This window comes from Syngnathus scovelli, chromosome 16, assembly GCF_024217435.2.
Source record: "Syngnathus scovelli strain Florida chromosome 16, RoL_Ssco_1.2, whole genome shotgun sequence".
Classification (NCBI taxonomy): domain Eukaryota; kingdom Metazoa; phylum Chordata; class Actinopteri; order Syngnathiformes; family Syngnathidae; genus Syngnathus; species Syngnathus scovelli.
The window spans coordinates 8658475-8685040 of NC_090862.1; the positions used below are offsets into that span (position 1 = coordinate 8658475).

General features: G+C 44.4%; 3 protein-coding genes, 1 long non-coding RNA gene and 1 pseudogene across 4 annotated transcripts; 3 read left to right on the top strand and 2 right to left on the bottom strand.

Annotated features, from left to right (window-relative positions):
* The first annotated feature begins 691 nt into the window (after window positions 1-691).
* Window positions 692-2590, top strand: rnf151 (ring finger protein 151). Its single transcript, XM_049745267.1, has 4 exons — window positions 692-1099; window positions 1391-1560; window positions 1635-1731; window positions 1973-2590. Exons 1-4 carry the CDS (start codon window positions 1097-1099, stop codon window positions 2435-2437), a joined length of 735 nt encoding a protein of 244 aa, XP_049601224.1. The 5' UTR covers window positions 692-1096; the 3' UTR covers window positions 2438-2590.
* A 293-nt stretch (window positions 2591-2883) lies between these two features.
* On the top strand, window positions 2884-4808 carry rps2 (ribosomal protein S2). The gene is made up of 7 exons (XM_049745263.2): window positions 2884-3017; window positions 3297-3434; window positions 3514-3603; window positions 3883-3990; window positions 4059-4392; window positions 4497-4588; window positions 4684-4808. Exons 2-7 carry the CDS (start codon window positions 3300-3302, stop codon window positions 4762-4764), a joined length of 840 nt encoding a protein of 279 aa, XP_049601220.1. The 5' UTR covers window positions 2884-3017; window positions 3297-3299; the 3' UTR covers window positions 4765-4808.
* A 345-nt stretch (window positions 4809-5153) lies between these two features.
* LOC125983745 (uncharacterized) lies at window positions 5154-5545 on the top strand. The gene is made up of 2 exons (XR_007486793.1): window positions 5154-5333; window positions 5417-5545. It is a non-coding gene; the product is annotated as an uncharacterized lncRNA (long non-coding RNA).
* A 334-nt stretch (window positions 5546-5879) lies between these two features.
* On the bottom strand, window positions 5880-7179 carry ndufb10 (NADH:ubiquinone oxidoreductase subunit B10). The gene is made up of 4 exons (XM_049745268.2): window positions 6940-7179; window positions 6375-6513; window positions 6121-6260; window positions 5880-6022 (listed from the first exon to the last, which is right to left on the bottom strand). Exons 1-4 carry the CDS (start codon window positions 7160-7162, stop codon window positions 5931-5933), a joined length of 594 nt encoding a protein of 197 aa, XP_049601225.1. The 5' UTR covers window positions 7163-7179; the 3' UTR covers window positions 5880-5930.
* A 5426-nt stretch (window positions 7180-12605) lies between these two features.
* LOC125984312 (5S ribosomal RNA) lies at window positions 12606-12714 on the bottom strand (annotated as a pseudogene).
* Between the last annotated feature and the right edge of the window lie 13852 nt (window positions 12715-26566).

Consider the following 26566-nt stretch of genomic DNA (forward strand, 5'->3'; position numbering starts at 1 on the left):
TGTTTGTGGACCAGGAGAGGTCCTCACTGATGTGCACCCCCAGGAACTTGGTGCTGCTCACCCTCTCCACCACAGCACTGTTGATGATCAGCGGCAGGTGTTTTGTGTGACCCTTCCGGAAGTCAACAACGATTTCCTTGGTCTTATTGACGTTCAGCGGGAGGTTGTTGTCCCTGCACCACGCGGTCAGAAGGTCAACCTCCGACCTGTACTGAGTCTCGATATGAATATGAATATGTGATGAAGTGTCAGGCGTGGAGCAGGGAGAGGACTTGAATGCAGAGTTTCCAACTCCAAAGGCGTGTTTATTTTCTTCAATGGCAGCAGTGAACAAAAAGCACCTTAGTATGAGGGAAAAAAGGGTGAAAAAAGGAGAAAATTAAAGCGCCTCGAACCAATGGAAATTCTATAACGAAATTAACTATGTAACAAAGTTAACACAGGGGAACAAGGTCTTTTCTATCAAGGCTTCTTGGGGAATCTCGAGGGCTTCGTGATCTCTAGTGTTCTTAACAAGGCAAGACACACTGGCACTGGACAAGGGGAAAGGCGCGGGTTATGTAGACACAGAAGGAGGGGAACACAGATGAAGACAGTTGGTCATTGGCACAGGTGCACACACTTGGAATCAGGGAGTCACGTGACCGGACGCGCAGAGGAAGGACACACAAACTGGAACGAGAGGAAAGTTACAACAGGAAGTGACAAGAACAAAACACGACAGCATGACATGAAGTTTCCTAGGCTCACAAAGTTTGCATTTGTGCTAGAAAGGAAAGGAAAGGAAAGGAAAGGAAAGGAAAGGAAAGGAAAGGAAAGGAAAGGAAAGGAAAGGACGTGCTGCAAAATGGGGGCCAGGCTGCCACGGAAAGGACGTGCTGCAAAATCGGGGCCAGGCTACCACCATTGACTGCTCACTGTTGTCATTTGTATGCCGAGCTCACACGGTTCCTCCCTCATGTTGTGTCAGGAATGTTCACGTATGAATGTTTTGTCATGATAACACGGGTGTGAACACACCGCCGTGACGTGGCTCGAAGTGGAGTGAAGTTGCTCCCCTACAATGGTAACATAACGGACAGTGGAAACGAACAACATGGTGAGTAGTGAAGAGAATTTTGAAACAAATGTTTGATTAATGATATTGTGATTCCAAGCATTCTCAACAATGTAATGCTAACGTTTTTACGTGTATAAAGGTTCAAATCGTAAAAACAGATCAAATCATATGAGATGTTTTGGGGATCCCTGGAAACCCTTTTGCTAGCGTTTATCTAAAGCTAAATCCTGGTTCTGACATGTACAAGAAAAGGCATTTGACGCAACTATTCCATTCAAATCTGTTGTCCTTCTTTCCTTACCTTTCTCCATCAATGTCATCACTATCCAGACGGATGTAGACGTGTCTTCGCCAAGTGGCGGCTACGACGCAGAGCAGTTTGTGGACCCTCCAGACTACGATCTCATCTGCACCATTTGCCGGGGGGTCCTGCGGTGCCCCGTTCGAGCCGCGTGCCACCACATTTTCTGCAAGAAGTGCATTTTACAGTGGCTTAAGAGGTACAAGCAAGCACGGAGTACTGTCAAATGCTTCCAAGCAACTATTGAGTCACTGCTGTTTATGTCCTTGCTAGACAGGAGACTTGCCCCTGCTGCCGAAAGCCAATTAACGCATGCATGATCTTTGTCATGTTCAAACTCAGCAAGACGATAGGACGCATGAAGATAAAGGTTGGCCTTATAAACAAATTGTTTGCCATGTGTACTGCAATTCACCCAAAAATTACATAGGGAAAGTTGCTCAAATGAGATTTGCGTCTAAATAGGCTTATGTGCTGTATCGTAGCCTATGATTATTGCTATTTGATGATGATTATAATGAATGTAACAAAATAACTTTCCGTTTTGCTAGATAAGTTACTTAAGGAGAGAAGAAAATTCTAATTATGTTGTCTTGTAATGTCTGTTACAGTGTAAGAATGAGATCCGTGGTTGCGCGGAGACATTCGCACTCTCGGAGCAGTATTGCCACAGCCTGAGCTGCTTGTTCGAGCTGGTCTCCTGCCTGTACCCAGGGTGCCGGGCGCAGCTCCTCCGGCGCGACCTAGAGACCCACGCTCGCCACTGCGAGCACTGGCGCCAGCCCTGCCGCATGGGCTGCGGCACCGTGCTCTCCCACCGCACGCGGACTCAGCACAACTGCTACATGCAGCTCAAGCTGCACTACCAAGACAAGAGCAGGAACCACGGGGCCATCGCCGTCGCCCTGCAGAGGAAGATGAGGAGGATGCAGAACACCATGACGCACATGATGAGACAAATCGGGCTGATATGTGAGAGTCTGCAGGCGATGGATGAGCTGCACAAGGTGGAGGATGGTGACTTGGGAGAGGGCAGCTCCAGATCCACTGGGAGCAGATTTTCCAGCGACGGCTGACAGTTGAAGGAAGAATGTCTTTATTTCATAGGTGTTGTGTGTTGGAATATGTAGACAGGTTTATCACACATGAAAGTGAGTGAATGTGGGACATTGTTGTGCTCTTTTTCATATTTCTTTTGTAAATAAAAGTAGGATTACCAAATGTAACAATTGTGGTTGAAACTTTGATTCTTTTTTTTTTGGGGGGGGGGGTAAAGTAAAATATAGAAAATATAGGGGTAAAATATAGAATGAGTTTCAAATTACTTATTTGGGCACTGAAGTCTTTGTTTCAATAAATAAAATATTTTGGTAAGAAATCAAAACATGTCTGGTGTTCAACAAATTATAACCTAGTGAGATTCAACTTACAAATTTAAAATGAATTATTATATTTTTATATGATGTATTAATTTGAATGTAGTTTTGTTAGTTGCAAACAATATTTGTCCTCGTCTGCGAATTTCTTAAAGATGTTGTAGCAAAAACTAGCCACTACTAGGCAGTATGTTGCGAGAACTTCTAAATATCGCGATGTTTCATGTGAATAAAAACCAGCGGGCCCACGGCCAGGCCTTCTTCCTGTTTTAACGATCACGTAAGTATGCTACACGTTCAAACACCGAATCCGACAAAATCGTACGCATCTGTCTCTCAATCTTATGACTGCGTGCTGGAATATATTTTAAAACTGTATTATTTAGTGAAACCTATGATATTATTGAGCCGTTAATACATTTAGAGCACCATTGTGTCTTCCTTTTTCACGAATATGGCGGCGAAACTAGCGTGTTTATGCACTGAGATCCCGAATACGTCTCCTCTTGAATACGTTATCAATTAGGCTCCGAATAATGTTTGGCATTAAATTCCACAGCAAATGGCGGACGACGCCGGTGGTAGGGGAGGCTTTCGCGGAGGTTTTGGCCCGGGCGGCCGCGGTAGAGGACGTGGACGCGGCAGAGGCCGTGGAAGAGGCCGCGGTGCCCGCGGAGGCAAGGCAGAGGATAAGGAAGTGAGTAGAGCACACATTCTACTTGGTCAAGTGCACACAAAGACTATTTATTTTTTAAATTTTCACGTGTACCTTGTAGTGGGTGCCAGTTACCAAGCTGGGCCGCCTGGTTAAGGACATGAAGATCAAGTCCCTGGAGGAGATCTATCTTTATTCTTTGCCTATCAAGGTGAGTTCTGTCTGAGGTTAGGTTATGAAATTAATAGCCACTTTAAGTTGTAGTATATTGTGTAGTTTTTACACTACAAGTTGCTGTTTGTGCAGGTGCCACTCACCGAAAGTGTTTATATGAAGATTGTCCTTTCAAGTGCCATTTGGCCACGTGTCTCTCTTTGATAATGTATTTAACTTTGATAAAAAAATGTACAGGAATTGTGTAAAATTGTTCACTTGTTAAATGGTCCTTTGGGTAGCCTCCAGTCACGCAGTCTTTTATTAAACTTAACAGGAGTCTGAAATCATTGACTTCTTCTTGGGCTCTGGTCTGAAAGATGAGGTGCTGAAGATCATGCCTGTTCAGAAGCAGACCAGGGCTGGTCAGCGTACCAGGTTCAAGGTGAGGCCCCCAGTCCCTCCTCCTCCCCACAGCATCGCTCCAGATGCGAGCGTACGTTGTCTTCACAGGCCTTTGTTGCCATTGGCGACTACAACGGCCATGTGGGCCTGGGCGTCAAGTGCTCCAAGGAGGTGGCCACCGCCATCCGAGGTGCAATCATCCTGGCCAAGCTGTCCATCGTGCCCGTCAGGAGGGGCTACTGGGGAAACAAGATCGGAAAGCCCCACACAGTGCCCTGCAAGGTGACGGGCCGTTGTGGCTCTGTGCTGGTGCGTCTCATCCCGGCGCCTCGTGGTACTGGCATCGTGTCGGCTCCCGTGCCCAAGAAGCTGCTCATGATGGCTGGAATCGACGATTGCTACACATCTGCCAGGGGCTGCACTGCCACACTGGGCAACTTTGGTAAGTTCAATGACAGGGATTCCTCTTTGTTTTTTGGTTTTTTTAAATCGCTCGGTGGCTTGACTTTTAAGAATTCCGTAAATAAGTAATTGTTGCTCCTACAGCCAAGGCTACCTTTGATGCCATTGCCAAGACTTACAGCTACCTGACTCCTGACCTGTGGAAGGACACCATCTTCACAAAGTCTCCCTACCAGGTCAGAATGCTTTGCTGTAGTTTCATTGCTGACTCTTCAAGCTTGAATTTGTTTTGACTTTTTTTTTTTCTCCCCTCCTCTTCTCCCTCCTCTAGGAGTTCACAGATCATCTCGCAAAGACCCACACCAGAGTGTCGGTGCAGAGAGGCCAGTCTGTTCAGGCAGCAGCCTCCTAAACTTTTGTATAGTGAAACTGTTGAAATAAAAGTCTGAAACATTACAGCCCTTGTACCTTGTCTGTCTCCAAAATTAAACTGGCAAAAATTGTCACAAACAAAATGCTCACTAGTATGTTTTTGTTTTGAGCAGTAAGAACTTAATTTCTCTCTGCAAGGTGACGGGCCGTTGCGGCCCCGTGCTGGTGTCTCGGGCCATCGGTGCCACACAGTGCCCTGCAAGCTGACTGGCCGTTGTGGCTCCGTGCTGGTGCGTCTCATCCCGGCGCCCCGTGGTACTGGCGTAGTGTCGGCTCACGTGCCCAAGAAGCTGCTCATGATGGCTGGAATCGACGACTGCTACACATCCGCCAGGGGCTGCACTGCCACACTGGGCAACTTTGGTAAGTTTAATGACAGGGATTCCTCTTTTTGTTTTTTTTTTAATTGCTGGGTACCTTGAATTTTAAGAATTGTGTAAATAATTTTTGCTCTTACAACCAAGGCTACCTTTGATGCCATCTCAAAGACTTAGTTACCTGACTCCTGACCTCTGGAAGGACACCATCTTCGCAAAGTCTCCCTACCAGGTCAGAATGCTTTGCTGTAGTTTCATTGCTGACTCTTCAAGCTTGAATTTGCCTTGACTTTTTTTTTTCCTCCCCTCCTCTAGGAGTTCACCGATCATCTGGCAAAGACCAACACCAGAATGTCGGTGCAAAGAGGCCATTCTGTCCAGGCAGCGGCCTCCTAGACGTTTGTTCAGTGAAACTGTTGAAATAAAAGTCTGATAAACATTGCAGCCCTTGTACCTTGTCTGTCTCCAAAATTAAACTGGCAAAAATTGTCAAAAACAAAATTCTCACTCATGTCTTTGTTTTGAGCAGTAAGAACTTAATTTGGATGTGCAATGAAATGTTAGAATAAGTTTGATATACACGTCTGCTATGAAAAATCTACTTAACACCTTTACATTGGCATTCAACTTCCATGGTGAACATCTGGAATGTGTTTACATTTAAATTTTAGCAAGTGTACAACATTGGTGGTGACCCTTTTAAGTCAACCGAGGCTACTAAATAACTGTCCCAGGAAAAATTTGCATGATTATTTACTTAATGGATAAAGAGAGACTGTTGATTTAAACACTTTATTTTACAACTATTACACAGGTTAGATGAGAACACTTAAGCAGTTTGAGTCTGAGCTGCTGCCATCATCCTCTCCTTTTGCTTCATCAGACATTTCCTGCCGCTGGCATATGCTCCGAGGTCCCCATCTGTGTCAAGACAAGAACCCATGAAATTATTCCCAAGGTATAAAAACATAACCGGTTGAGGAAATATGTTGGAGCGTGAAGCAAAGTCAGAAACGTACAGCGCAACTGGTAGTTCTTGGTAACCTCATTGAACTGCTTTATCTCCTTGGAGCAGTTCTGCTGGAAGCTGGAGCCCTCTCTCTGATTGCAGGCCCTCATACGCTCCTGGATTATCTTCACAATTTCCTGGTCTACTTTGCTGTGGTGAGAGCCAAAATTGAGCATTACATGCAGAATTTTTCATACTGCTGTTGTATCGAGATCTAAGTTGAAGTTCATGTCCACTCGGACTGAATGCACGATGTGATCTCACAAGTCTCTCCGCCACTGCATCTCAGCCTCATAGTAGCACAGGTAATCCCCTTCTTGGCACTGGGTCAGGTCAGGAACACGGCGGAACTTCTGATGGTAGTAGACAGGCTTGTTTTTCGCCTGAATGCTGTCAACGACCTCTAAAAAGGAAAGATGGCAAAGCACGTTTTGGAGTAAAAATGTTTAAAACGTGTGTGTGTGTGTGGGGGGGCATCTGTATCCATATATCATTTTCAGTGACGTAGTAACTACTGTCCACTTGCTTTTTAAAGACACGTGGTTGAACTCAAGCTTGGTGGGATGACGTAAAGTATATAACTCTAAAATTATGAGAAAAATGCTTTTAATGTTGCATGTGTAATCCTGGCGAATTTTCGTTAGTTTAAAAATGCAACTTCGTGTGACTGACAACAGCCACAACCACCGTAGTATTTATTAAATTTTGCTCAATTAAAAACTCTTGCTAATACATCTTGCAATACAGCACATAATGTGTTCAATTTATAGTTGGCGTCATTATGCGGCAACTGTAACTGTTTTGTTGTGCTAGCATTAGCTTCGTTTACCTCGAAATGTGGTGACAGGCAGGTCCACGGAGTAATAGAAGAGCTTAGTCAAAATCAAGGCCGGGTTCGGCAGAGCTGTCTGTTTGTCCACAACTGGAGTTTGCCGTGGAGGCTCCGGATAGGCGTCCTTATCAAAGTCGGACGGCATTTTACCTTCTTTTGAGTCTATGCAGGAGAAATCCTTCAATTCGACCTCGACAGTTCTCCTCTCAAAGTGGCGCATGCGCGCAAGGGACGACGGCTGGAGGTCAATAGCAACTTTAATTTTATGAAAACTTATCGCCTGACAACAGTTTAGTTTTGGTATTTAAAAAAAACATGACGTTGAAAATTCCTGATTTAAAATTCAGACTGTATTTTCTCCCAAACAAGGTTGAGGAGTAAAGGTCGGAGTTGAAGGCATTGGGCAACCAACAGATGTCAGCAAAGAATCTTAAAAGTTAAAAAAAAAAATGAAAAAAATAATATATATATATATATATATATATATATATATATATATATATATATATATATATATATATATATATATATATAATTTTTTTCTCTGTCCGGAAGAAGGCCCAGCAGAGGCTGTACTTCCTGAGACAGCTCAAGAAGTTCAACCTGCCACGGGAGCTGCTGAAGACCTTCTACACTGCCATCATCCAGTCTGTCCTCTGCACCTCCATCACTGTCTGGTTTGGATCGGCCTCCAAACAAGACAAGCACAGACTGCAACGTACAATAAGGACTGCAGAAAAGATAATTGGAATCAACCTCCCATCTATCCAAGACTTGTACCTGTCCAGGACCAGGAAACGTGCAAGTAACATCTCAACAGACCCTTCGCACGCAGGTTGCAGCCTATTTGAACTACTCCCCTCCGGACGCCGTTATAGAGCTCTGTACACTAAAACCAGCAGACACAGAGACAGCTTCTTCCCCCAGGCTGTCGCTCTGATGAACTCACACCACTCTTAGAGTCTCAGAGTCATTACTGTGCAATAACATCCCGCTTGCCACACCTTTTTTGTCTACACTGTTTGTACTATGTGTCCTCTCTGCATCCATTGCAGCCTGGTCATCCTAGAAGAGGGACCCTCCCATCTGTGGTCTCTTCTCAAGGTTTCTCATTTCCCCTAGCTGGAGTTTTGAGTTTTTCCTTGCCCTCTTGGGAGTTTAAGATCAGGGGGTGTCTGAGAATATCTTTCGTTCTTCACATGTCCTGAATGTTGTTGTTAGTCACCTAAATGTTGAACAGAGGCTGTGATTTACCGAAGTCAAATTCCTTGTTTGGCACGCTCAAACATGGCGAATAAAAAACTCTTGAATCTTGAATATACGAATTAAATGTTTTGAACACTTTTTTTTTTCTGAACCAACAGAGTCACTTATTACATTTGAAACATCTTGCTTTGGACATGTAAAACAAGCATAATTTCTGGTCGGCAGTTTTTTTTTTTGGGGATATCACTCCAGCCTCAGCATAGGACTTTTCCAATGAATATCTGGGGGTGGGTTCTCTCCCAATCACTCCCTCGTAAATGCTGATAATAAAAATCACCGATTTAAAAAATCTGATTCAATACATTAATAGTAAGTAAGTGCAGCCAAATGACCATCCTCAAAAATCATCACTGAAAAATTCACATCAGAGCAGCCAATGAGCATTTTTATCCACCGCTGGTAGGTCTCCATGGGGGATGGTTGGTGATAAAAGTGGACACTTAACAGGGTATGGTTGGCCTAACGGGCCATGTCATGAGAGGCACAAAGAAATCATCCATGTTGGGCATGACAAACAATTTCTGTTGACCACAGCATGTGTTTTGTTTGCTGTTCAAGAAAACACGACTTGTCAGAAAGTGACACTGACCTGGAACTCTGCTCTGAGCTTTCTCTCAATCCACTCTGTGACTTGAGAGAAGTTGACCTCTCTCTCCCCAAGCATGGGATGCACACAAAGGTCCAACTTGGGAGGTGCCCGGAAACTACCTGAAAAAAAAAAAATCAAAATGTTTTGCTTGTACCACTTGTATCCTGAGACACAAGAGAAGAATGTACTCAGCCATTGATTTACCGTTCTGGCTGAACCTCATCTTGATCCTCTTTCCCCAGTCTGCTCAGGTTGATCTTGGTTTGCAGGGTCATTCGAAAGCAGCCGCTATACATGATCCGCAGGTCCAGCCACAGACCTAAAACAAACGTTGATGTGCTCATTGTGAACCTGCGTTGCTGCGCCCGCCTTTACGCTGCGTTTCCGCACGTCTGCTGTCCAGTGTGGGTTTGGAGATGCTGAGAATTTGAGGCAAGCAGGTGCCCATGTCCAGGTCCACCAGGGTCATCTCGCTCATGAAGTACTTTAACTTGAGTGAGACAAACTTCATCTTTTAGGAGAACTTTGTCCAAACACAATCGACGCATTAGGATTGCAACTTTTTTACTAGTTTGGAACAAGTTTCGGAAGGATGGGAAAATGCCGCCAACATCGTGGCCCTGTTAGGACGAATTACAATCGATATTAAAGTCTGTAATTTGTCTTACCCGCTTACCTTGAACTTTGACAGTTTCTGCTGGATCTTGCAGGCAACTACGTTGGTCCAGTATTGATCATGTAGAAAGATCCAGAAGATCCTGCCCGCCATTGAATTCATCCAGGCAGTTTGGCCCCCCGCTGGGTCTCGCTCTGCTTCACAATCTGCACTTGACTCGGCTCGAGCTCCTTCGGTGCCATCGGACGGCGTCTGTTCAAAATGTCCACAATGTGAAAGAGGAGTCGTACTTCTGACGATCATGTACGCTTGTGAATTTGGAGTCTCACTTGATTGAGAGCACCTTTTACATTTTAGGTAAGCGCTAAGTCAACTTTGGGCGTGCTGCTCATTGACCTTTTTCTGAGCAGCGGGCTTTCCCGAATCGCCGCCACTCACGTTGGAGTCTTGAACGCGGCTGCAACCGTCCGAGTCAACCAGCTGCGTCATGTCGGCTGTGTAGTCCAGCAATTTTCTGGCCCATATTGGCTCTGGGAGGTTAGGATGCTCCTCTCTGCTGCCTTCACCAGCATCTCCACCCACAGGTGTCAGGAGTGAGAGAAAGGACGAGACTGAAGGTGTCTCCACTGTCACTAATGTCTGTTTTTCTTTGTCAAAAGACGGAACAAATAAATCTCTTCTCAAGGCACTGCTGTATCTTTAAAGTGCAATGTGCCTAATGAAGTGTCTGCTTACCTGTGATCTCAGCGATTGTGGCGCCAAGGGTGGAATCAGACCGGAGGTTCTCAAACCATTCCTCCTTCTCTCGTCCCGTGCGGGCAAACATGTAGAGGGTAACGGGAGGTGCGTTATGCTCAGGGATGGCAGCATTTCTTTTTGACCCCTCTCCCTCCTGCCCTTCCTCCACATTCTCCTCCCCAACTTCCCCCTCAGCCAGAGTGACGCAGATGGGGTATTTCTTGTTCCAGAGCCTCTTCCGAGCCAAACCGGGAGATGCGAGAGTTACCTATTGTAGGCAATCAACAGAAGGGACTTTGTACTGCTGACGCGAAGGCCCGCTATGGCATCGGTGCAGCGAGATGGACCAACCCGGGAGTTTGCCAGCTGGTAGGTACGCGAAGGCCAGCGGGTGCTCTCTTGGGTCGGCCCATCGGATGGTCGCAGGTAGGACAGCTGCAGCCGACTGCCTGCCAGGCTCACAAAGACGGGAATGTGTGGCAGAGCGGTGGAAGGTCTCAGTGTTGTAGCTCGCTGTTTGAGTCAGCCAACCCTGAAATACATTCAGATACAAAAAAAGTAAAAACCCGGTTGTTCTTTTCACTGTTAATAACATTGATTTTTACCTCAAAGGTTTCTGCTGCCGTGGGCTGGCCATCCAGTGGTTGTCTATTCGTGGGTTTGGTGTAGCACGATTTTCTTGTGGAGCCGGAGCATCGGACAGCGAGTACAAAGGCGAGCGCCAAGCCCACAATGAATCCGCAGACGACCCCCACTGACACACCGGTCACGTAAGAGGCTAAAGGCACGGTGGACAACACATAAAGCACCAGGCCTGCCAAGAAGATCCAGTAATTCTGAAACGATGTGTCCGGCAAACCGGCACCATACATTCCGCGCCGTTGTGCAGCACTCGATTTGTTTGGCAGGAGCGCGGCCTTTTTCATATCAGCGCAGGTAGGAATGCCGTCTCTATTCGACCGCCCCTGTTCTGGAGACACAATGGAGCTCCACCGACGTCTTCTCACGTGAGCACCGCATCCGTCGCCTTCGGATGTCCTCTGGGATGTCAAGTCTGCATCTTCTCGTCCCGCTGTGCCGGCCATGCCCAAACTCCAGCTCTCCTCACTACGCGTGGTTTGATTGACCTTGCTCTGAAACTCTTGCGGGGCCTTAGAGTGCTCTCTACATCGGTTCTCTGTCATGGGGTCTGTGGGATGGGGTGTTTGTTGGTCATTTTGCTCATTTGAGAATCCACCTGCGGGCTGGGTGTCTGCTGTCTCGGTCTTTGTGTTCATCAATGGATGCAACTCAAGCCTTGAGTCTGGCTCAGAGATGTTGGCATCCCCCGCAACCTTGCGGGAGACCTGAGGTTTTCCTCTCAGGTCTATTGAACAGGCTGGCAGCCGGAAAAATGCCCGAGGAGGATGATGTGGACAGACAGGATGTTGGATGAGGCAGATGGTAGCTTAATGGGCTCTGGTCAGGCTCCATCTCCAAAGGCTTGTCTTTGGAGAAGGCCACTGTGGGACACTCCTTGTTGTAGCTCATGTTTAAGAAGAGCTTACGCTCTTCCATACTGCTTAGAAAAAGTTAGTCCAAGAAGAATGGCAAAGATTAAATCAATTCACGGCCCACTGGAGCGAGCATCACCCTGAAAAACGCGACCAAAAAACCTATTAGGTGACACTTGCGGGATTAAAGCATTAACAGTTCAAAACGCAGACATCCAACGTCAGAACAAAGAAATTAAATCCCATCACTCATTTTAAAATACTTGCAATAGCGCAGACACTGTTCAAATAGTCAAAACAGAATTATCAAGGTGGGAACGTTGCACAGACCTCTCCTGCGCTGCATCCTCCATCCAGAATGATAACAAAATGTAAAAGGCTTCTTTCTGCCTTTGTACCCTTGCCATTTGCTTTGGGGAACATAATTCTGAATTTCCCGTCCTGGAAAATGTGTAACTACCTTTGACAGTCAAGTGGGGAAGATCTTGACGGCGTGTCACGGAGCAGGGACGAGAGACAGATGCATAAACTCAGCCGAATGTGTCCCAACTGCCCCGGAATTTTGCGAAGAAACTCTTGGCGTGTGCCGCAAAAAACTGCACGTACGTAAAAAAAAAAAAAAAACAAACACAAAAAACTTCAGAGACTCGTCTTTGTTACTCAGGTTACCCTTTCCCCCACGCAAAAAAAAATTACAGGAGGGCTACTTTAGCGCTAGTCTCTTGCTTCTTTTCGGCGTCACACTAAAGCGTTACAGTGTCGTCTCTTTGTGTCCTTTCAGCGGGCGTCAAACCTAAGCATCATAATGTGATTATTGGTCTCCAGAGATCACAAACATAGGTTTGAAATTCGGGTTATAGTTTCAATGTCGGAGTTAAAACTCGGCTTGCAGTTTCCGAATGCCATACGTAATGGGTGTTGTAAAAATTTGCTTTAACGATTGAAGTGGAAGGAAAAAAAAAGCTTACAGCACCTGGTATTCCCAGGCGGTCTCTCATCCAAGTACTAACCAGGCCCGACCCTGCTTAGCTTCCGAGATCGGGCGTTCTCAGGGTAGTATGGCCGTTAGCCATTGTTGGTCTCGAAAAATTGCAATTTATACATACAATTGTCCCTGAAAACCAAGCCGGCGTTTCATGGAAACATGGCTTTAATGAAAAGTTATTGACAGCTTTTTATGTGGTAGCACCAATTTGCCATTGCGACCTGCATTTTGCTGTATCAAAGTAAATGTGAAAAGTGGCATAATTAACAATATTAAAACAATAAAAGGCTTGCAATATTTCAGTTGATTTGTAATGAATCCAGAATGCATGACATTTGTATTTTTTAATTGCATTACAAAAAATGAAGACCTCCATCACAATATTCTAATTTTCTGAGACAGTCCTGTAAAGTGGAGATCAGAGAAGCAGTGGTAGTGCTGGTGGTGGGGGTAGAAGAAATAGAAATATCCAAATGAATGAACGAGAGACAAGAAAAATCCATCCATCTTCCATCCAGCTTCTTCCGCTTATCCGGGGTCGGGTCGCGGGGGCAGCAGCTTTCGGAGGGACTCCCAGACTTCCCTCTCCCCAGCCACTTCATCCAGCTCATCCGGTGGATCCCAATGCCATCTGAGAGACATAGACTCTCCAGCGCGTCCTGGGTCGTCCCCGGGGTCTCCTACCGGTGGGACATGCCCGGAATACCTCCCCAGGGAGGCGTCCAGGAGGCATCCTGATAAGATGCCCGAGCCACCTCATCTGGCTCCTCTCAACGTGGAGGAGTAGCGACTCTACTCCGAGTCTCTCCCGGATGACCGAGCTTCTCACCCTATCTCTAAGGGAGAGCCCGGACATCCTGCGGAGAAAACTAATTTCGGCCCCTTGTATCCGGGATCTCGTTCTTTTGGTCACGACCCATAGCTCGAGACCATAGGTGAGGGTAGGAGCGTAAATCGACCGGTAAATTGAGAGCTTTGCCTTTTGGCTCAGCTCTCTCTTCACCACGACGGACCGGTACAGGGTCCGCATTGGTGCCGATGCTGCACCGATCCGCCTCTCGATCTCGCGCTCCATCCTCCCCTCACTCGTGAACAAGACTCCAAGATACTTGAACTCCTCCACTTGGGGCAGAATCTCATACCCGATCCGGAGAGGGCATTCCACCCTTTTCCGACCATGGACTCGGATTTGGAGGTGCTGACCCTCATCCCGACCGCTTCACACTCGGCTGTGAACCGTTCCAGCGAGAGCTGGAGATCACGGCTTGAAGAAGCCAACAGCCCCAGGTCATCTGCAAAAAGCAGAGACGCGATGCTGAGGTCCCTAAACCGGACCCCCTCAACGCCTCGGCTGCGCCTAGAAATTCTGTCCATAAAAATTATGAACAGAATCGGTGACAAAGGGCAGCCTTGGCGGAGTCCAACCCTCACTGGGAATGAATCCGACTAACTGCCGGAAATGCGGACCAGTCTCTGGCATCGGTGATACAGGGACCGAACCGCCCTTATCAGTTGGCTCGGCACCCCGTACTCCTGAAGCACCCTCCACAGAACCTCCCGAGGGACACGGTCGAACGCTTTCTCCATGTCCACAAAACACATGTGGACTGGTTGAGCGAACTCCCATGCACCCTCGAGGATCCTGCCGAGGGTGTAGAGCTGCTCCACTGTTCCACGGCCTGGACGGAAGCCATACTGCTCCTCCTGAATCCGAGGTTCGACCTCCCGACGGACCCTCTCCAGAACCCCTGAATGAATTCCAACTTTTCAAATTTGAATTTCAACAAAATTTTCCAAAATTGTGTTTTTAACTCTAACTTCTACATTTTTCAACCGATTCAAACCATTCCAACTTTTAACTGTTCATCTTTTGCCTATCTATACTACAACATCCCACTTACAAAAAAATAAAAATTTTCAAATTTTAAATTCAACCAAATTCTCCAAAATTTTGTTTTTTTACAACCGATTATACCCATTCCAACCTTCAACTGTTCATCTTTTTCTACCTATGTCACACTTCCCACTAAACAAAAATTCCAACTTTTCAAATTTTAAATTTAATCAAATTCTCCCCCAACATTTTTTTCAACTATAATTTCTACATTTTTCAACCGATTGAACCCATTCCAACTTTCAACCGTTCATCTTTTGCCTACCTATTCCGCAACTTCCCACTTCACACAGCAGTCAGATCAGTAGTCTTCCCTATGGTAGTGATTTAGTTTACTGAACCAAGGTGAGTGTTTTTCAAGGCTCTGGACTCAGGAAACCCTTGCAGGTGTTCCGAGTTAATTAGACGATTCAAGTGATTATTTGAATACCCTACTAGTATACGTTTTCATGATATTCTAAAATTTTAAGAGAATATTTGAGTTTTCTTAAGCTCTATGCCATAATCAACAATATTAAAACAATAAAAGGCTTGCAATATTTCAGTTGATTTGTAATGAATCCAGAGTGTATGACATTTGTTTTTTTTTGGTTTTTTTGCATTACAGAAAATAAAGAACTTCATGACAATATTCTAATTTTCTAAGACCGTCCTGTAAGGTGGACAGTAGTGAAGCGGTGGTAGTGGTGGTGGGGAGGGTGGAAGAAATAGAAATATCTGAATGAATGATTGAGAGACAAGAAAAATACAATCGCTTTAAATACTTTTGAGTAGTATTAGATACATGTACCCTGTATAGTAACTGTATGTGTATGGCTGTTGGTTCTGTGACGTCACTTAGACACTCCATTAGGTACACGGCCATTTCCAGGTGTACCTACGTCACTTGGACACTAGATGGTGCCACACCCGCCCTCAACCCCACCTCCTGATTGGCTGTCCTCTTTTTCACAACCCCAAATCTGGTCACCCTACAACAGGGGTGTCCAAGTCCAGTCCTCGAGGGCCGCATTCCTCCATGTTTTCCAGGTTTCCCTCGTTAAACACACCTGATTCAATGATCAGGCTCCTGCAGAACGTGAGGATGAACTGATCATTTGAATCAGGTGTGTTTAACGAGGGAAACTTGGAAAACATGTAGGAATGCGGCCCTCGAGGACTGGACTTGGACACCCCTGCCTTACACTGAGTGCCAAAAGTCCCAATGATCATGAGCAGCAGGGGGGGCCCCATTTCAACCCCTTACACTGAGTGCCAAGCAGGGAAGAAATGGGTATCATTGTTATAGTCGCTGGTATGACTCGGCAGGGGTTTGAAGCCACAACCTCCCAATCTCAAGGCGGACACTCTCCTCTAAGGCCACTGAGCTGGTAAACACTTGTATCGTAGTATAACACTTATAGTCGTTTTTAAATAACGTGTATACCTGTATACACCTAAATATTGTTATCCAATATATCGACTGCAATTTCACATTAGATTGCTGGTTTGAAATTTGCTTTTATTATTATTTTTAATAAACATTTATGTTAAAACTTGTATGGCGTCTTATTCCTTGTTTTTATATTCGCCAATTCAAACACGAAAATCAGACATTTGGTTAACTGCTTTATATGACAATATGTGTAGGTACACTACACAAGGTTAAAAAAAAAGACAATAAACAAATAAAGGGTTAATTGCACAACAAAAGCACTTCCTCGCACCTGGGATCGAACCAAGCTCTTGCCGAGCAAGAGCCCGAGTCACTAACCAGTCGGCTATTTCGAAAGGTAGTCCACAATAGCTTGCACTGTTTTGTACGAGCGATGTGTATTCCAGTTCTTATAAGTGAACTGAATCTTTAGAATCGGTTCACTCAAAATATTTGTTCAAAAAAATCATTCACCAAATCGTTCGCTACACTTTATTTATTTATTTTTTTATAGTAGTTTTTAAATAACGTAAATAACTATGTACGCCTAAATATTGTTATCCAATATATCTACTGCAATTTCACATTAGATTGCTGGTTTGAAATTTGCTTTTAATATTATTATTTTTAATAAACATTTATGTTAAAACTTGTCTGGTGTTTTATTCCTTGTTTCTTTATTCGCCAATTAAAACATAAAAACAAAATTCTCAGTGGGACGAAAAAACTTTTGTCATAGAAAATTTGCAACACAGTTGCTCGTGTAACCATATAACGATACACTTCTTTAGAGCTAGGGTTAGGTTTAAAGTTAGGGTTAGAGCTAGAATTAAGTTTAGAGCTAGTGTTAGGGTTAGAGCTAGGGTTAGGGTTAGAGCTAGGGTTAGGGTTAGTGCTAGGGTTAGGGTTAGAGCTAGGGTTGGGGTTAGGGTAGGGTTAGAGCTAGTGTTAGGGTTAGTGCTAGGGTTAGCGTTAGGGGTAGAGCTAGGGTTGGGGTTAGGGTTTGGGCTAGGGTTAGGGTTAGAGCTAGGGTTAGGGTTAGAGCTAGGGTTAGAGCTAGGGTTAGGGTTAGCGCTAGGGTTAGAGCTATGGCTAGGGTTAGGGTTAAAGCTAACTCTAACCCTAGGTCTAACCCTAACCCTAGCTCTAACCCTAACCCCAGCTCTAACCCTAGATCTAACCCTAACCCTAGCTCAAACCCTAACCCTAGCTCTAACCCTAACCCTAAACTTAGCCCTAACCCTAACCCTAGCTCTAACCCTAACTCTAGCTCTAACCCTAGCGCTAACCCTAGGTGTAACCCTAACCCTAGCTCTAACCCTAACCCCAACCCTAGCTCTAACCCAAGATCTAACCCTAGCCCTAGCTCTAACCCTAACCCTAGCTCAAACCCTAACCCTAGCTCTAACCCTAACCCTAGCTCTAACCCTAACTCTAGCTCTAACCCTAGCGCTAACCCTAGCTCTAACCCTAACCCTGGCTCTAACCCTAACCCTAGCTCTAACCCTAACCCTAGCTCTAACCCTAGTTCTAACCCTAACTCTAACCCTAACACTAGCTCTAACCCCAACTCTAACCCTAACACTAGCTCTAACGCTAACTCTAACCCTAACACTAGCTCTAACCCTAACCCTAGCTCTAACCCTAGCTCTAAGCCTAACCCTAGCTCTAACCCTAGCCCAAACCCTAGCTATAACCCTAGCTTTAACCCTAACCCTAGCCCTAGCTCTAACCCTAGCTCTAACCCTAACCCTAGCTCTAACCCTAGCTCTAACCCTAACCCTAGCTCTAACCCTAACCCTAGCCCTAGCTCTAGCCCTAACCCTTTTGTGTGATACCGGGGCTTGTAAAACCGTGATAAAAACTAAAGTCCCAAATCTAAAGGCCTCCCAAAATACTATTTGGGTGAAATCTGCTGATGGGCAGGTACACAAGGAGAGTATCTCTAATCCAGTTGAAGTGAGAGCTAAGGAAACTGGAAGCATGGCTTCAGTTTCGATTGTCTTATCCCCAAAATGTCCCATAAACCTGTTGGGACGAGATCTGATGACTCGGTTGGGAATTGCAATAATTCCAGTAAAGGATGGCATGCGAGCATGTAGAGTGAGAGATGTGGACTCATATGCTGCACAAGCAGGTGAACAGATTTGCTGCTCCTATGCCATCCCTCCTGAACGAAATCCTAAACTCCCAAGCAGATTGCTGAGTGAAGCTCGAAAACAATTGTCCCAACCTGAATCAGAAATGACTTGTAATGAATTACATGTCACCATGAATATACTGACTGATCCACAAGATGACTATATTGGAAGTTTTCTCAGCGACACAGAAGTAACTTTAACAATCACTGCTCTGTACACTGATCGCAGGTCATTTGCAGCTGCTGCTGTGCTCTTGCCCGCTCCTCAGAAAGACAGATACAAATTGTCGGCTGTACCCCACATCTCATTGTTTAAACCTCACAGTATAACGTGGGCAGATGTGGGTTCCCGAATTAAACTTGCTGGATCTGTGACTGATTATGAGGGCAAAGGTGATGGGTGGAGCTACAGTACCAGTTGTGACGTGTGGAAGCAAACAGTGTGTGAAGTAGCTGTAGGCAGAGCAGGCGCTTGTGCGCTTCCCTGACTAGTTGACATTTGTTTGAATGAAAAGGAGGAGGGGTGTTAGGGTTTTCCAGGTTATCTTGATCCTATGATTATGTTGGAATGTAACCTGTAATAATTAAACTCGCCTGTCCTGTCTTAACAAAAGTAGTAGAACAAAGTGCTAAGATCTTTTGAACTGATTGACTAGCTGCAGAGGAAGCAATCAAAGTTGTTTTGTTCACACAACATCGTGAAGGACCCCCTGCTGTGCTTTGATCAGCCAGGGGCTTCGGCCATTTGTCTACTCTGACCCCCACTCTCAACCCCCACTCTGTTTCTCTCAATATAAATGCTCCTGCACGAGGCCTGAGTCAGACTTCATTCGATAATCGCTGTTCAGACAGCGACGAATGGACTCTCCACCTGCAGGTGTCTAAAAGAACTTGCTTGTCTCCTGTTTGGTTCTTGCAAATAAGTTGGAGTGAGCAAATCTCTAACATTTTGGTGCCGAAACCCGGGACCCTCATACCCATCATCTGGCTGACGGAGGACGACGCGCTGTACACCGTCGACGGGCCAGCGTCCATTAGCCGGACCTGGTAAAGAAAGACCTGGGAAGGAAATTCTTCGCTGGGCCAGCATCTTAGGTCTGCCTTCGTCTGACAGAGGTGGATTGACGGGACCCGGCAGTGCAACGAACCAGGGGACAAGTAAGTTAAAGGCTTGAAATTGTGTTGTGTTGTTAAACGCGTAACACATAGAGGTGCACGGGAGATAGCTTGGGTTCAAGTCCCAGTGGAAGAAACAGGCTAAGAAAGGCAGAGCTTCTTTTTCGTTCATCGAAGAAGTGTGTAGACTCTTCTTTGTCTGTTTTTCCGAGCTGAGGGATCTGGCTTGGGTTGAAGTCCCAGTGGAAGGAACGTGCTAAGAAACACGGAGCTTCTTTTTTGTTAATCAAAGAAGGGCGTAGATTTTTCTTTGTATGTTTTTCCAAGCCAAAGAATAGCTTGGGTTCAAGTCCCAGTGGAAGAAACGGGCTAAGAAAAACAGAGCTTCTTTTTCTTAATTGAAGAAGGGTGTAGATTTTTTCTTTTGTCCGTTTTTCCAAAGCTGTTTGGGAGGGTTTTACACCCATCCCTGGATAGGCCTAAAAAAGCGCTGGAGTTTGTGTGATTGAGTGTGTGACTGGTAGGATAAATTGACTAAGAAGCAGTTCTAGCGTTGATCCATGCCAATAAAACAGGCTAGTAATTTGTTGAAAGGTCAATTTAAACCTGCATTGAGGATCCTCAAAGAAAAAAAAATTGAAAAAAATTGTAAAACCTTAAGCTACTAAAATTAAGATGGGAAATAAGAACGGTAAATCTCTTGCTCTGCTCTTCTTTAAAACGAGAGGTTCATGGCAAGTAGATTTCTTAATTGTATGCAATACATGCTGAAGTGGAAGAAAATGTATGGAGTACAAGGAAATTTGAAATGTGGAAGAAGTGGTAGAAGTGCTAGAGTGTGGTTGAAAGCTTCACAAGAAAGCAGAGAACAAATCCAAAAGACAAAAGATAGAAAGTTGAAAAGTGATGAGGCCGCCATTCAAATGAGATTTGAAAAAGAATTCTGGGTACATAGTGGCATCCCATTCAATGATACAGCTGAGAGTGCTTATCAACAACAGCTTAAAAATGCGCTCCTCACTAATTTCCGCCCTGAAATAGGCAACTGGGTGAGGAAACATTTGGTGGAAGTGGATGTTGCAAGTGTGACAACAACTATGCAATGGGCCAGACATGCTGAAAAAGTGATCAAAAAAGGCAAAAGTTCTGATGTATTTCATCTAGATAATGATGATGATGAACTAGATGAAGATACAACAGTCTTCTTCCAAGGGTCCCAGCTAGGCAGAGGGAGAGGTAGAGGCCAACAAGGTCGCAGGCCGCCATATAATTCAAAACCCCCACGAGATTCTGACAACTGTTGGAACTGTGGGAGACGAGGACACTTCGCACGAGAGTGTCGTTTTCCAAAACAATATCAATCAAAGGGTGGAGGAAGGAGCAGAGGAAAAGCCAAATTTTTAGCATGACAAGCTTCCTCCTCTTTGACCGCTTATGCTCATACAGAGAAAGAAAGAATAGATGCCCATATGACAGCAAAACATGTCATTGTCAGATTATTAGATTTTTTTTTAGATTATTAGAAGTCCTGTCCATCCAAGAAGTATGACAATGCTGTTTGTGTGCCCAAATTACAAATGACTAGAGCTCAAATTGTGTTACACTGAAGTTAAAATATGCAAATCAAGTGGTAAAGGAATGCAACTTGCTTCTAGAAGATAAATAAATAAAATTAGAATGTGCTGTCCTCGTGTGCATGGGAGGGACCAGCTCATGATCGACCACAGGAAATGGCCAGCCTGTGACGAATCATTGTTGCTGGGAACTACCTTTTGCATGCGAGAGCTGTGCATGTGTGTGCGTATATGTTAAAATGATGAACATTGGCTAAAGTTTTAGTATAAAAAAAAATTTGCTAGACTGTGGTCTATCCAATTTGGACTGCAGAACAGAAATGATTTTGAAAGATAAAAATGAGAGGAAAAAGAGAGAAGTCTGTTTGCGAGCAGAAACTAATCCACACTAGTGCATGTTAAGTGTCGAGCCCACATGAGAAATTCGAAGAAAAAAAAATGACAGAACATGCTTTCAGGAATTGGAAGAAGCTAAATTGTGAATTTAAGATTTTGCAATGCTACATTTAATAGGAATAATTGATTGGTTGTGTTATAAGATTATGCAAAATTCTAAATGCAAGCTAAATCTGAGAGATTGAGTTCTTCAAATTTAAAAACAAAGAAAAAAATTCAGATTAATTTGCCAGTTGTTTGGTTTAGTTAAGTCGTTTTTGAATTGGTGGATTGTTCTACCAGGAAACCTAAGTTGAAAATGATATATGAATGTTGTGTGGTGAGCTTGGATGAATTGGGACCAATGTGATAGAAAGACTCCTTTTTGGAGACTGCGTGTGAGATGCAAATGAACATTGATGAATGATAGCCTGAATGAAAAGAAATTACAGGTTGAATGGTTGAAGTCGTTGGCGACTACTATAGAGAATTAGTAGAGCGACTTTGATGAAAGAGTGATTTTGAGCAGGTTAAATGTTAGAAAGAAACACGTAGCTTTTGGATTGATAATTAACTAGAAAAAAAAAAAAAAACAACTGGAGAACCAGTAACACATGTAGAAGATGTGTGAACTGAGAAATTGAGAAGCGTTTTGGAAAGAAAGTCAAATTAAATGATGATGGAATCGTATGTAGTAAAGAACACATTCTCCCAAAAAGTTTGTCAAGGTGTGAGGCATGGGCGTTGCCAAGCCTCAAAAGGGGGGGAGTGAGTAGGACAGATAGTGGAAGATAGTAATAATACAACACTTTATGATGAATTTTCGAATACATTTGGTGTTATATTGTGGTAAATTTTTTGTTCTGGTGTAGATAGGTTAGCAACACGAGAGATTTAGAGGTTCAAAAGAAAGACAGTTAAAAGAAAACATTTTTGATTTGGACAATTGCAGGCTAACAGGAACATGAGAACGATAAGAACTACGAGGTGGGATCCAATTTCATTGGGGAGATTGAGAATTCACAGCACCATACTCTAAGTCACATTTTTGAGCAAGCATGACAATAACATGTGAGAGGTCAAGACATACAGATCAGGGCTTGATGTGGAAAGCAGACCTCGATGAGTTGATTTTCAATAATGATACTGAAGACAACATACTGTCCGATTAAATTGGAACTATAGATAAAATGTAGCTCAAAAAATAGGATGAGTTGCAGGATTTACGATATAAAAACGAGACCGCTGTTATTAGAAGAATTTGAAGTTTGGTAAACAAACATTACCAGCAAATCGATGGAAGCAGCTACATTTGGAGATAGTCTTACAAGTTAGATGTCCCAGCCTGTCATTCTCAGTGTCAGGGCCCCTGAAACCCAATCCGAGTCTTCGCCTGCAGCCGTGAACAACCACAAAATGGTGCCTGGCTCTGAAGCACCTTTGACCTTTGGCGAAGGACAAGAAAAGACTGCTGTTGTGCTTGGAGGAGGACAAGTACACTCCGGAGGAAATACAACATCCTCGGGGACGAGAAAAGACAGTGAAAAGCGGAGGAACTCACAATGATGAAAATTGACTCATTTGAACAATGGACTCATTCAAGAGTGATGGATGGGGTCGCTCTGAAGCAACAACAAAAGAACACCAACTTGATAGGGTGAAGTGCGGCAAAAAGATATGGACTTGGAGTGTCCGACAACCAAATCGCACTCCTTGCTACGGCGTTACCAAATTTGGTGGAGCTTGGTTCAAAGTGGAAGGGAGGTTCATTGTGCACTGAGTTTGACAGAACTGAGGAGATTTGATAAATAAATAAATAAAAATTTGAAAAATACGTAGGGCTACAGATTATAATCAGAGATTGAACGGATTTGGATAAAACAAATAGGCTAAAACGGTAGGAAACAAGAGCAAGATCTTATATTTTGGCTCATCAAGCTTAAGACGTAGAGGTCGAGTTATATAAATTTTAGAACAGGACATTTGGCAGTCAGGAGGAAGCTAGGTTGCTCAATGTACCTACTCAATACAATAGTAAGTTTTTTGCACCACAGTGGAGGTTGGATGGTCAGAAAGTTAGGTACGTTCAATTTTTGACATTCACACAATCATGCATAGGAGCCACACGGCGACAGTTAACAAGACAATGACTGCAATAGGGGCCACCTACGACTGCACCGACATGAAAAAGTAGAAGCGAGAGAGCAGAGTATGGGATTATATGCTAAAACGTCTGCTATACAGTTACCAATAGGAGATTCTATCAAGAGAAGCTACATGAGAGATGGATTAGAATCTCTTTGTCTGCGTGGGTGCGTGTGTGTGTGTGTGTGTGTGTGTGTGTGTGTGTGTGTGTTCACACCCTGTGTGGGTGCGAGCGTGTGAGGAGAAAGAAGGCATGGGTAAGACAATCTCTTTTAAACCAGGAGGCAATAAATGGGAACGCCCCTGTCATAAATAGTTTTTGGTTAAAGGGAATCATTAGGAAGTGTTCAAACTCTTCCCGCAAACATTCCTATTTGCCAATTAAATGGGCACTACAATTGACTACGAGAGTTGCAAACAACAGATGAAGAGCAGTCCTTGGCAGATTATATGATCAGGACGCTCAAACTGTGTCAAAGACAAATTTACTGCCGCTTGATCTTTCCTCCTCACAGGTCGACAACCCCATCAATCCAGGAGACTGGGTCTACATCGAGGTCATCAAAGGAAGGGACTGGGCCAGCCACGACGGGAGGGACCATTCCAAGTCTTGCTGACTACACATGTTGCACCCAAGGTTGCAGGACCCACAAATGCATTAACGACGACTGCTCTCCAGGAGGAAACTGGATGGGAGCTTTGGACATCACCGCTGTGTGCCAGGATGAGAGAGCCGTTTTCAAGGTGTAAGGGCTCTACTACCAACATGGCTGCATCATCGGACGGGACCTACTTCATCCAGAAGTTCAGAGGCACTGCCTCACCTGCATCCTATGAGTGCACGTGCCTGTTCAGTACGGATCATGGTTTTGTGGTCACAGGAGTTGTCCGATGCTGCCTGCCAACTGGACACGAGTGTGTGCGCCGGTGTGTGTGACAGACCTCACCTACAGACTAGAACATCATCAGCTGACGAAAACACGGGCACATATACAACTTCTTAGACGTGACAGTTGTGATAATGATAATGAGACGTGGATTGCGTAGATGCTGTTCTGCTGAGCATGTATTACGGAAACTTGTTGATTTGACCATCAAAAATGCTTCACAAGTGATGGATACAATGATGTACTGTTTCTGTGTTTTTCTTTTTATTTTTTATTGATAGCATTCTGGTCGCCTGTGGCAACGGGGCCGTGTAAGAATTTTCCTGCTAATAACATCTGGCCAGCAGGTTTTTCGCTTACACAATAAGTTTGAGGTAATGCCTCATCTTCACTGGAAAGTGTTGCTATCATTGTTTGTTGTTTTTATTTTTCCTATTCTTCTTTCTTCATTATACATATATATATGTTTTTCTTTCTTACTTGTCTTTGTTGTTTGGGGTGTCATAATCATATGATAAAACAGGAGGGAGATGTTAGGGTTTTCCAGGTTATCTTGATCCTATGATTATGTTGGAATGTAACCTGTAATAATTAAACTCGCCTGTCCTGTCTTAACAAAAGTAGTAGAACAAAGTGCTAAGATCTTTTGAACTGATTGACTAGCTGCAGAGGAAGCAATCAAAGTTGTTTTGTTCACACAACATCGTGAAGGACCCCCTGCTGTGCTTTGATCAGCCAGGGGCTTCGGCCATTTGTCTACTCTGACCCCCACTCTCAACCCCCACTCTGTTTCTCTCAATAAAAATGCTCCTGCACGAGGCCTGAGTCAGACTTCATTCGATAATCGCTGTTCAGACAGCGACGAATGGACTCTCCACCTGCAGGTGTCTAAAAGAACTTGCTTGTCTCCTGTTTGGTTCTTGCAAATAAGTTGGAGTGAGCAAATCTCTAACAAGGGGGAATTGCCTGGGCTTCCTGAAAAACTGTGGACCAAGGGCCCATCTGATGTAGGACTTTTACAATCCATTTCCCCAGTACAGATCAAACCAAGATCAGAGTGGCGTCCAAGGGTTAAGCAATATCCTTTAAAACAGGAGGCAATAAATGGGATTGCCCCTGTTATAAATGATCTTTTGACAGGAGGAATCATTAGGGAGTGCTCGGATTCTCCTTGCAACACTCCCATTTTTCCAGTCCAAAAGGCCGACAAAATTAATTGGCGAATGATACAAGATCTACGAGCAGTAAATGATGCAGTGCAAACAAGAGCACCCAATGTGCCTGACCCGCACACACTTCTGAACACTTTGAAGCCTAATCAGAAGTTTTTCACAGTAATTGATCTCAGCAATGCATTTTTTCTCAGTGCCAAATCACCCAGACTCACAGTTTTGGTTCGCTTTTACCTTTAAAGGACAAAGCTATACATACACCAGATTGCCACAAGGATTTGCTGATAGTCCAACGATTTTCATTCAGGCTATTATGGCCTGTTTGGCTGATTTTCAGATGTCAAACAAAAGCCAACTTCTAGTTTATGTAGATGATCTCCTGGTAGCCTCTGAAACTGAAGCTGCTTGCAAGGCAGACTCCTTAGCATTGTTACACTATCTCTGCAAAACAGGGAATAAAGTGAGCAAAAATAAGTTACAATGGGTTAGACAGGAAGTGAACTATTTAGGTCACACTTTGTCGGCTTCTGGAAGACAGATACAAAGAACCAGAAAGCAGATTATTTCAGATGCACCGAAACCTGAAACAAAGAAACAAATGATGTCATTTTTGGGGCTCTGCAATTACTGCAGAGCATGGATCCCACATTATGCGGAAAAAACACAACCGCTGCTGGATATTGTGCATGGAGTTCCCATGACAATGACAGAAAAAATCATGTGGACACCAGTAGCGGATGATGCCTTTGTAGTGCTGAAACAGGCTCTGATAGAGACCACAACTCTTATCTTGCCAGACTACAATGAAACCTTTGTGCAAACAGCAGACTGCAGGAATGGTTTTATGACCTCAGTGTTACTGCAGAGTCATGGCAGCAAACTAAGACCAATTGCATTTTATTTAAAGAAACTGGATCCAGTGGCTCTGTCTTTGCCAGACTGTGTCCAAGCAGTATGCGCGGCGGCGCTTGCAGTGACACAATCTGCAGATGTGGTGCTCTTTCACAAAATGGAGCTGCTGGTTCCACATGCTGTAGATGTGTTGCTGCTGCAAAGCAAAATGAACTTTTTGTCACCAGCCAGACATCTGTCCTACACTGCTATACTTCTGTCACGACCACACATCGTGATAAAGAGGTGCACAATCCTTAACCCAGCAATGTTGATCCCGTTGCCAGGGGATGGAACACCACATAACTGTTTGGATGTTACAGAACATC

What these genes read in the sequence shown, in the direction of transcription:
- rps2 (XM_049745263.2), top strand. Translation starts at nt 3,300, where the DNA reads ATGGCGGACGACGCCGGTGGTAGGGGAGGCTTTCGCGGAGGTTTTGGC. An exon ending in GTCAGCGTACCAGGTTCAAG is followed by an intron (nt 3,991 to 4,058) that starts GTGAGGCCCCCA and finishes TTGTCTTCACAG; the next exon opens with GCCTTTGTTGCCATTGGCGA. An exon ending in TGCCACACTGGGCAACTTTG is followed by an intron (nt 4,393 to 4,496) that starts GTAAGTTCAATG and finishes TTGCTCCTACAG; the next exon opens with CCAAGGCTACCTTTGATGCC.
- ndufb10 (XM_049745268.2), bottom strand. Translation starts at nt 7,162, where the DNA reads ATGCGCCACTTTGAGAGGAGAACTGTCGAGGTCGAATTGAAGGATTTC. An exon ending in ATGCAGTGGCGGAGAGACTT is followed by an intron (nt 6,261 to 6,374) that starts GTGAGATCACAT and finishes CTCTCACCACAG; the next exon opens with CAAAGTAGACCAGGAAATTG. An exon ending in CAAGAACTACCAGTTGCGCT is followed by an intron (nt 6,023 to 6,120) that starts GTACGTTTCTGA and finishes GTCTTGACACAG; the next exon opens with ATGGGGACCTCGGAGCATAT.
- rnf151 (XM_049745267.1), top strand. An exon ending in ATTTTACAGTGGCTTAAGAG is followed by an intron (nt 1,561 to 1,634) that starts GTACAAGCAAGC and finishes TGTCCTTGCTAG; the next exon opens with ACAGGAGACTTGCCCCTGCT. An exon ending in TAGGACGCATGAAGATAAAG is followed by an intron (nt 1,732 to 1,972) that starts GTTGGCCTTATA and finishes TGTCTGTTACAG; the next exon opens with TGTAAGAATGAGATCCGTGG.